Source organism: Sprattus sprattus, assembly GCF_963457725.1.
Source record: "Sprattus sprattus genome assembly, chromosome: 12".
Classification (NCBI taxonomy): domain Eukaryota; kingdom Metazoa; phylum Chordata; class Actinopteri; order Clupeiformes; family Clupeidae; genus Sprattus; species Sprattus sprattus.
Window position 1 is genome coordinate 3,606,770 of NC_137910.1, and position 10,461 is coordinate 3,617,230.

Below are 10,461 nucleotides of genomic sequence, written 5' to 3' on the forward strand. Positions count from 1 at the left end.
AAACTGGATCCAAACTTCAACAGACCATACCAGACCAAGGGAGACTAGGTTAGACTACACTAGACCAGACAATACCTGAAGACTAGACTAAAATGGACTAGCCTAGTCAACACCTGATAAAGGTATGTGTGGTAAGTATGTCAAGATTACACCACAGTATGGTAAGATTACACCATACCCACCCACACCAGAGAAGACAAGACAAGACTGCACCATATCATAACCATCCACACCAGAGAACAACCAGACCAGACTAGACCCAGACCAACCTAGACTACCCCAGATCCAAACCATGCTAGGCCAGCTCAGCCAGACTACATTCACTCCAGAGCGGACCAGACGGGTTTCTGCAGTTTTGTCTTTCCAGCACTTTCCTTAATGAGGCCGCAGCCCGCTGTGCAGCGGTGTGCAGCTGAAACTCTATCAGTGGGGCCATCTCCGTGCTGCCCCACACATCCATCACAAGCCAGGTGATGTTAATGTTCCTCAGCAGAGAGGGGGGGAGGGGTGGGGGTCTGTGGTAGATGGGGGAGCCAGGAGAGTCAATAGCAGCCTGTGGTTGGCAAGGGGGAGCTGCTGGGGTAGTTGTGGTGGGGGGAGGGGAGGGAGGGGGGTGGCACTTTGAGGAGAGTAAGCGGAGGAAAATAGCTGGAGAGGCTGTGGTTAACCTGCTGTGGCCTTGAGTGAGATTCCTGAGCTGAATGAACAGAGAGGCTGAGGATGGTGTTACAGCTGTGGGGGTCTACACGGAAAAGCATCATTTAACTACAACACACACACACACACACACACACACACACACACACACACACACACACACACATAGACACACACGCACACACGCACACACGCACACACAAACACACACACACACACACACACACACTCGCACACACGCACACACACACACACACACACACACACATACTGACATGCACACACAACAACAAGAAACAAGTAAAGATTTGCATGCACGCACACAAACACACTCTCCATCTCTATCCGTGTATACGCCAGAATATGGAACATGAGGGAGGGAGCGAGATTAGATGAGTTTAGCAGACTTCCTCTCCTCTTTTCCAGCCTTCCCTCTCCTGTTCCCATCATACTGGAGTAACTAGGACTCAGAGCTTCATCCGCGGCTTCAACAATCCATCATCCATCCCTTCTTCTTCTCTCTTCTCCTCTCTTTCTTTCCTTCTTGTCACGTCGTCTGGCTTTCTCCACACTCTGCCACCCCAAAATATCCCTCAAGATTTATTTTGTTTGGAGAGGGGAATCTGGCAAGTGGTCCTCCTCCCCTTCTCCCACTCCATCTCTCTCTCTCTTTCTTTCTCTCCCTTCCTCTCTCTCTCTCTCTCTCTCCCTTTCTCTCTCTCTCTCTCTCTTTCTCTCTCGCTGGCCCTGCCTGAGGGGCTGCTTTGATTCTTAATGAAGATCTACGGCCAGCATCTCTCTCTCCATCAGGCGTTCTCTCACAAGGAAGCCCATGGTTAACCGCACATGAAGAAACCGGAGAGCACCCAGCCCTCCTCAAACAATCGGAGTGGAGAAACCAGAGGCCTGATAGATTGCTCTGGAGCGGGATCTGTGCGGTACTTCCAGAGGACACCCTTTCGTGCTAGTCCACGTCTGTGTGTGTGTGTGTGTGTGTGTGTGTGTGTGTGTGTGTGTGTGTGTGTGTGTGTGTGTGTGTGTGTGTGTGTGTGTGTGTGTGTGTGTGTGTGTGTGTGTGTGTGTGTGTGTGTATGCATGTGTCTGTGTGTGTGCATAGCACAGCGCAGGCTTGGTGGTCACATTACCGCACTCCACAGGGCTTTTTTTTCCCAGAATCCCCTCAATGCCAGACATGGAACAACGCCTCACTGGCTCACGCCACCCTGGAGGTCGGCTTCTTCACTTACGGCACACATTCCGGTGACAGAGACTGATGGGAAAAATGTTCCCTCCGCTGTGTGTCCTTGTCCCTCTCTCTCTTTCTGTCATTCCCTCTCTCCCTCTCTTTTCTCTCTCTCTCTCGTGTTCTTCCTGTCTTCCCTCGTTACTGTGGTCTCCCACAGATCGGAACTCCACAGATCGGAACATCACAGATCGGAACTCCACAGATCGGAACTGAGCCATGTCTGGTCTTCATGTGGCTATTCCCCTCAACTGCTGGGTCACAACGCAACCTCTTTAGTGGGTCGACAGCAGTGCCAAAAAAAGGAACGCTGTTTTGTTTCAACCGCACACCAAGCTACTATGCTAAGGGTCACAAAGACATTTTAAATCTACAACCTGCAATAACTAGGACCACAGAATGTAGTGGGGAGAAGCCTGATATCTGGTAGGACTTCAGAGGATTTTCCACAGCTCAACTTTATGGTCCAAATGGGTCTTGAAAACATCAGTGCACACCATCTGCATAATCTTCCTCCCCTCTGAGTCCTACAGCAGTCTGCAAACAATGATTTTGAACAGGACCACTTTGCAGGGACTAAACTCAGGTAACTCAACCATTGTGGGAAATTGCTTCTACAATGTGACCCCGAGGCCTTCTTAAAATGAAAGACCTCTTCCCAGCCAATATAAACCACGTCTACCTGTGAAAATGGTTGCCTCTTTAACACCCAGGTAACCCCTGACACACCCCTACACACACACACACACACACACACACACACACACAGAAACACACATAGACACAGACACAGACACAGACACAGACTCACACTCACACTCACACTCACACTCACACTCACACTCACAGACACACACACACACACACACACACACACACACACACACAGAAACACACACAAACACACACACACACACACACACACACACACACACACACACACAGGTCTGGGCTGGGACAGTGACTCCCTATAGCACAACCACCATGTTCCCAAAAGACAGCTGACCCTGTCATGGATTTGGGCCAGATCAAGGCCATATCAGGGCCAGATCAGGGCCAGATCAGCGCTATTTGTTCCTGAGGGTGTGGGAGTCCTGGTCCCCCGCAGCTGACCCATGTCGGGGCCTACGGAGGGTCCTGAACCGTGTCTGGTCCTGGAGAGAGTCCCTGAGTGCCTGATAGAGCACCTTGTGCATAAACACCCATGCATGCATAACCATGTGGGAATGGACCCGAGCCACAGACACACACTGACACACACACACACACACACACACACACACAGACACACACACAGGAAAACAATCGCTCCTCAATCCACAGCCCAGAAGCAAAACAGCATCGTAAAAAGACTCCACATGGAGATTCAACATGGGAACATGGATTCAACTGAGGGAAAATCTTGTCCTCAGACGTTCAGACTGATCTCATGTCTTACATCTAATAGTCCTCTGATCCATAAGACTATTCACTTAAACTAGACCTGCTTTCTCAAACTATTTGAAGTACAATATAAAACTCACAACATAACTTCTACTAGAAACCTCACACTCCTACACTAATACTGACTGTGTAGCAAACAAGCAACCAACCCTACGAGAAACACACACACACACATCCCACTGACACCTGGACACACACACACACACACACACACACCTGGTGTCCGAGGCCCTCCTCCTCCTTCCCATCCTAACACACACCCAGACACACACTTACCTTGTCCCCCAGCCGTCCATTTAAGCCCTGGACAGTCCCGGCAGACAGAGTGACATGCAGAGTGAGGTGAGGGAGAGACACAAAGAGAGGAAGTGGGGGTTAGGGAAGTATGGAGAGGACACACGGACCAGAGCATGCAAGAGGTCAAGAGGTCAAAAGGTGAAAAGGTAACAGAGTCACCAGGAGGCACAGGAGAGGGAGGGGCCAAGAGGAGGGGGCCAGAATAAGTTTTTATTTATTTATTTATTTATTCCCTTTTAAAACTGGTCTGAACGCTAAAGTGTCTTTAAATATCACCCAGACTATTGGGAGTAATAGGGACATCTGTCTGGGAAAATTGTCTGACTTTTCTCACAGACCGGCCTGGCCGGCGTTAAAAGAGGCGGTCGGAGAGGGAACGAGGGAATGAGGGAACGAGGGAGTGAGGGATAAGTCGTGAAAGAAAAAACAACAACGCTTAGGCCTTCCCTGAGAGGATCCAACATTACTCGCTAGGATCTCCTGACCGTGTGAAATATGGAGCACTGAGGCGGATCGCACAGTGGGGACCACACAGCCAGGGAACTGCTAACGAGAGGGAGGGCGGGAGGTGACTTGGAGAAGGGGTCATGTGTGTGTGTCAGAGTGTGTGTGTGTAGGGGTGGGGGAGATACCTAGCAGGGGCTGATGTCCAAAGTCAGGTTAGAGGAGGGATCAGAGTGTGTGCAGGGTTTGAAAGTTTGAATTCCTACATCCAGGAGTGCTGACGCCGAATGGCCAAAGACACAAATCTCAGTTAATAAGGAAATAGGCCTCAATGCTTAAATACTTGGGGGTGGTGACTTAAGCCCTCTACTGCTTTTCTCATCTTATCATAAAATATGTCTTTGCGGACTGAACTTTCGGAGAAAAAACACACATTCTGGGTCACCGTCCAGAGATGCTTTTCCAAATCTGGTGAGCAACTAGATGTCGATTTCCGCCTCTTGAAGGAGGCTTTGGGGAACAAGGAGACCCAACTCTCCCAAGTCTATTGTTTAAATCTTCACTGATAAAACATGTGCGGATGGATCCACATCCAAAATAAAATCATTTTGAAATATTAGGAAGCCATGTTTCTTCGTAAAATCAGACAAAAAAAAAGCTGCTGAATTTCAGACCTCCTGGAAACAATGCTGCATCGTCGCCATAGAAACCTCACAGGGTGAATTATGGGATATTAAAGCATTCATGAGGACACTATAAGGCATTCCTGGGGCACAGACTGCTCTGCTGCTGTGGGATAAAGCGCTGATGGCTGCTGGCCTCGTGTGGGTGATGATATGATCTTAATGGCGTTTACACACATCAAGGGGTCACCTGTACCGTGTGGGTTTGTGAAATGTCATGGACACAAAATATTAGAAGCAAATGAAATCAAAAGCACAAAAGCAAAAGTTTTCATTTGATTTAGAAGCCATTTGATAATAATATGATTGGCTGTGACAATAAGCTTGTTGAACAGAGGTTTTAGTTTTTTTTGTAGAGGATTTTTCTTTTACTGAGTTTTGTCCTCCTCCACTAACGTCTCTGTGGAATCTTGATTTAAACGTAGCTAAAGAATTCCTAACTACATAACTCTTAATTAATATGCCATCACAGCCCCTGAGAGAAATGTTTGGACCATGGCAATGGGTGTCTGGCACATCAAACAGAAGACAGTCTCTTTGTTTGTGGCAAGAGAAGTCCCATAGTAACCACCCCACTCAGCCCATGAAGGTAAAACTCAGGCTGCAGACGACCCATGGGCTGTTCTAGAACCTAACATTCTAGAAACACATTCTAGAAGCTTTAACAATCTGGATGTTTTTTATGGCAACAAAAAGTTCCACAAGGCTAACTCAATATTCTAGAAGGTTCTACGGCATTCTGGAAGCACTCACCATTCGTCCAGGTATCCCCATACTTCCTTTGTCCCCCTAATGATCAAAGCAAAGTGAGTTGAAAGAATGGTGAGGAGGGGCTCTTGGATCACAATGGATCTCTCTCTAGCATCTCTAGCCAAGCCAAGCAGCTTGTCCTCACAAACATCACCACCCTCACCAGTGCTTGCTGCTACCCCAGCAACTATTTACAACCTAATGAGAACACTTCCAGTGCATGACCACCTCAGTAGAAATCATATTATATGCACATTGATAATGCATTGTGTGTCCAGTATAATGCAAGGATTTGCTACAGCTACAGGCTTCTGAGCTCTATGCATCATGCACATAAGAGATGCACATGCCTGTTAATTATTATCCTGTTCTTTTCTATGCACAGGAATAGTAATCAATCAACTTTATCTGAGAGGTTGAGAGGATGTGATGTTAAGCAGAGCAGAGTGGCTTCCTACTACTACCAAGCAAAGAGTTGTAGATGAGGCACTGTATTTATTCTAGGACTGGAAACCATAAATGTGGCCATTGCCTTATTCCTGCCAAGGCCAGTGGTAAAGATGTGATCAAAAACAAAATGATGCAGATGTCTTTCATTGGAGTGCAGAGAGGGTTGTTTTGTGGTTAGCAACCAAGCATCACGGTTGATTAATTGAACTTAATTAATGTTAATTTACATTCCGTGAAGGTCATTAAATAGTCATATGTTTTCCAGCTACTGAAGCCACTTAAAAAATAAGTCTGTTTTTAGTCTGTTTCAGAGCTTTCACAGATTTCATGGCTTCTCTCCAAGTTCACTTCAGTACGTCAGCCTCCGTGATTAATTTCACTCTCCGACACATCAGACAAGAAGGTAATGTATTCTACCTCATACTAGCTGCCTTTGATGTCACATTAAAAATGGCTCACACAGTCACGCTGAGGTAAAATTGGGTGTGTGTGTTTTAACGTGGTTTTATAAAAAAGAACACGCTGGCAGGCTGAGGTAACTCGGTGTATTCGGTTTAGTGTGACACACACAGCGGAACCTGTGGTTCTACAAGCGGGGCTTGTGGTCTTCCCTTAGGAAACTCTGGTTCTGTGCATCTAATTAGGGGGTTCCTGTCCTATGTGTGTAGTCTGAAGGTAACAGATTTAACTGCCCTGTCCGACAGGGAGACGTTGAGGAACATAAATATCCATTTGGGTGGCCATAGTGGTCTATTTAATCTATTTAATTTCCATTTGTGAAACACATAGGTATAGGTATGTTAGTGTAAATAGATATTATGTCTCCGGACCTTTTATGTATCATTTGAGTATAGCCTATGAAGTAACATGTACATAAAAATAAATTATTTATTTATAAATATTGTAAGAAGTATGTTAATTAACATGTAACTAAACAGTTATTATACTAGTTGTTTTGAATAGTTTTAAGACTACGTTTTAATCAGGGGTTGCATTGGGATTTGTCACGTGGGGGTCTATGGTTTCATGTATAAAGGAGCTTTTACAGATTTCGGCAAAAGAGAGAGAGTCCTGACTGGGAGCAAACACGTTTGTGTGTGTGTGTGTGTGTGTGTGTGCGCGCATGTGTGTGTGTTAGTCCTGACTGGGAGAAGACAGCATGTTTTTTTGTGTGAGTGCGAGTCCTGACTGCAAGCAGACGTTTGAGGCTGCCAGACAGTAATGACTTACGGTGAGTTACTACTACGTGAAGGAGCCCATGCCTGAGGTGTGTGTGTGTGTGTGTGTGTGTGTGTGTGTGTGTGTGTGTGTGTGTGTGTGTGTGTGTGTGTGTGTGTGTGTGAGCTCATGCCTGAGGTGAGTTTTTATGGGGCCTCAGGAGGTGACCGGCCGCCCACGCGGTGACAGATTTTTGACGACTCACTCTGAGGATGCATCATGGAAACGCGCGCAGGAGTGTGTCTGTGTGTGGGGGAGGTGACGAGGACGGGGAGTAGTAGGGCTGCTATAGGCTCTCGTAAGTCACCTACACCGATCTCAGCAAACATCTGCTACAGCACAGTTTCAGTGCCAGGCCAGGAGAGAGAGGGACCGTACAGAGTGTTCATTTTCTGTTTGTGGCTGTCTGTGCTGAGGTACAAGGCTATTTCCTTAAAGTGTTAATTTTCTGTCATTTTTTATTCAGGACTAGTGGATTTTACACTAGAAGTGAGGGCGTGACTTTAAAGTTCCCTTTCTTATATCAGATGGTTTGAAAGCATTCTGAAATGATCAAATGGGTTCTTAGATCTGATCTATCTGAATTTCTCTCCTGTTGTCTTTCATGAGTCTGTTCCTGGTGTATCTGAAGCACTGTGATGCCCTTAGGTCTTGGGCCGAGTCCTACTGTAAACTGCCTGCACATCTAAATCCCCAGGGTTAGCTCTCTTCACCGCGGCCCATTAGGGAACAGTAGTGCTCTGTTGCGACTCAGAAGCTGCTCCCTCATCAAGGCTCTGGCCTCTGGAGAGAGAGAGAGAGAGAGAGAGAGAGAGAGAGAGAGAGAGAGAGAGAGAGAGAGCGGGAGAGAGGGGGAGAATGAGAGAGAGAGAGAGACAGGCAGAGAGAGAGAGACAGAGAGAGAGAGAGAAAGAGGGAGAGGGAGAGGGAGAGGGAGAGAGAGGGAGAGAGAGAGAAAGCGAGAAAGAGAGAGGGAGAGAGAGAGTGAGTGAGAGAGAGAGAGAGAGAGATAGAGAGAGAGAGAGAAGGAGAGACAGAGAGAGAGAGAGAGAGTAAAAGAGAGAGAGAGAGAGCTTGGCTGGGGCCCTGTCCAGGGTCCTGATGGGAGAACAGCCGTCATCTCTTCATGACGCTCTTCATCCTGCAGCTGGACTCTAATCTCACCTCTTCTGCCCTGAGCGGCTGTTGCTACGCTAATGTTGCTGCTAGGCTAATGTTGCTGCTAGGCTAATGTTGCTGTTACGCTAATGTTGCTGCTACGCTAATGCAGTTACAGCTGAGTCACAGCGCTCTTTAAGAGCTTCTTATGATCACTAATGTGCATGTTTGATTGGTCATGTCTGATGGAATGCTGATGTCATAGATCTGTCCCTGGTCAAGAAGAGACACATTTAGCCTCGCTCTGTGATCATGGCTTGTTCTTTAGGCTGATAGAGTTTGGCATTGAAAACTACCACTAGCCACTACATTGTGTTGGTACTCTTTAATAACTGTCAGACTTCTATTTTTAATTTTTATCATTATCTTTATTATTTATTACTATTTTTAAGGGAATGTCCTGGGTTTATGCTAAATGCTTTTGAAGGCTAAATTTGAAGTTCTTATGCCACATGCTGACTCTACATGCTGAACTCATTGAAGTACTAAGTATTACAATCCTTATGACAAACACCTGTACCCTTTTTTATAGGATAAAACATAAACATGTTCTAAGTTTCATACACAAAAAAATAAGCATCTGTGTGCTTCCAGGGCTAGTGCATCATGGGAACTAACGCCATGGGACCCTGGAGTGGAAGAGCGAAACTTTATTGTGCAAAACCACATCCTTACATTCTGTCAGGAGAACTTATGATTTCATTTCCAGGGCTTTTGACGCGGCAATCAATCAAATTCCTTGGCAGTGGAAACAACCTAGCTTTGACCAAACCTGTCAACTACTCCTTTGCAACTCCTGAACTGGCCGAACCTGACGTTTTCCGTTCTCTCCTACCCCACTCTTTCGTTCCGACCCCCCCCCCCCCCCCCCCCTCTCTCTCTGTCTCTGTCTCTCTCTTTCATTCCTCCTCCCCCCTCTCTCTGTCTCTGTCTCTCTCTTTCATTCCTCCTCCCCCCTCTCTCTCTTTCTCTCATTCCGTGTTAAGTGTTGAGCAAACCTGTCAGGACTCAGAGGGACTTGGCAGACAGAGAGTGGCAGAGGAGATCTGAGTTCACATCTAAGATGGCCTCCCTTGAACGAGCTGTGATAGAGACCATATGTGTGTGCATCACAGTTAGTAACACTATCGGCTAAAAGAGAGTTAAAAAAGCTCAGAGGGGAGGAGGACATACCCAGACCTGTGCAATGAAGAGCACTTCTTTCAACCAAATGCAAGAGCAACACTATTGCCAAAGCACTGTTTTTTTGAACACTGAATAGATTCACTTTACCATCAGATCAAAGTAGTCTCTACCTTTGAGTGAACCTCCATGATGACAGTGCGTTAAAAATAAAATGGATTATTATTATTATTACCTGATCTGATCTGAGTTGACCGATCATGACTGAATACGGAACCATTCTTACCGTACTTTGGTGAAATGGATCCAAATCGGGGACTGAACTTTAGCTTGTGTGCACTTTTATTGGCCATTTGATGGATGTATCTCTGTGCTGATTGGCTCTCCACACTAACTGAGATGTGCTCCTGTCCCCCCCCTCCCCTCCCCGCCATGAATTGCTCTCTGTGTGCCTGACCTAAGAAGCTGTCAGCGGTCCAATCACGGAACCTAGAACTCTTTAAGAATCGGACGGTTGGGTAAACAATGGCTTGAGCTCAGGGCCAAATAGGATTCAGAAAAACTAAACAGCTTCTCATGAAAGGCACTACAGATCACAAATGAATCTCAAATAAAGACTCAGAAAAAGACAAACACACACACACACACACACGAACACACAGGCAACGGGAAGAAAGATAGGACATGAGAATGGACAGACTAAAAGACAAACGGACAGACAAGACATCAGTTTAAGGACAGTTACCGGAAAGCCAGAGCGACCAGGTGGACCCTGAAAAAGGGTGAGAGAAAACAAAAAAGTACAAAATAGAAAGAGTGAACTTTGACAACATCACAGAAAATAGAAAATAGGTCTAAATATCTAGGCCAGAAATCACCACACAATTTGCCAAGCCATAATAAAATTAAAAACAACTTTTAGCTACGTACAACTCACATTGACTATAGTAGATCTAAACAATTACAGTTACAATTACATTTTCATCTTTTTCAGAT

General features: G+C 46.2%; 1 protein-coding gene across 10 annotated transcripts in view; it reads right to left on the reverse strand.

The window, feature by feature from the left end:
- The window catches only part of col13a1 (collagen, type XIII, alpha 1), a 67,918-nt gene extending 57,687 nt beyond the window's left edge, over nucleotides 1–10,231 (reverse strand). For all 10 annotated transcript variants that reach the window (XM_080849056.1, XM_080849059.1, XM_080849053.1 and 7 more), the window contains exons 1-3: nucleotides 10,211–10,231; nucleotides 5,521–5,556; nucleotides 3,620–3,646 (exon numbers count right to left, since the gene is read on the reverse strand). In XM_080849056.1, the coding sequence (XP_080705182.1) occupies nucleotides 3,620–3,646; nucleotides 5,521–5,541 (48 nt within the window). In that variant the 5' untranslated portion in view covers nucleotides 5,542–5,556; nucleotides 10,211–10,231. The remainder of the gene's footprint in view (nucleotides 1–3,619; nucleotides 3,647–5,520; nucleotides 5,557–10,210) is intronic.
- Between the last annotated feature and the right edge of the window lie 230 nt (nucleotides 10,232–10,461).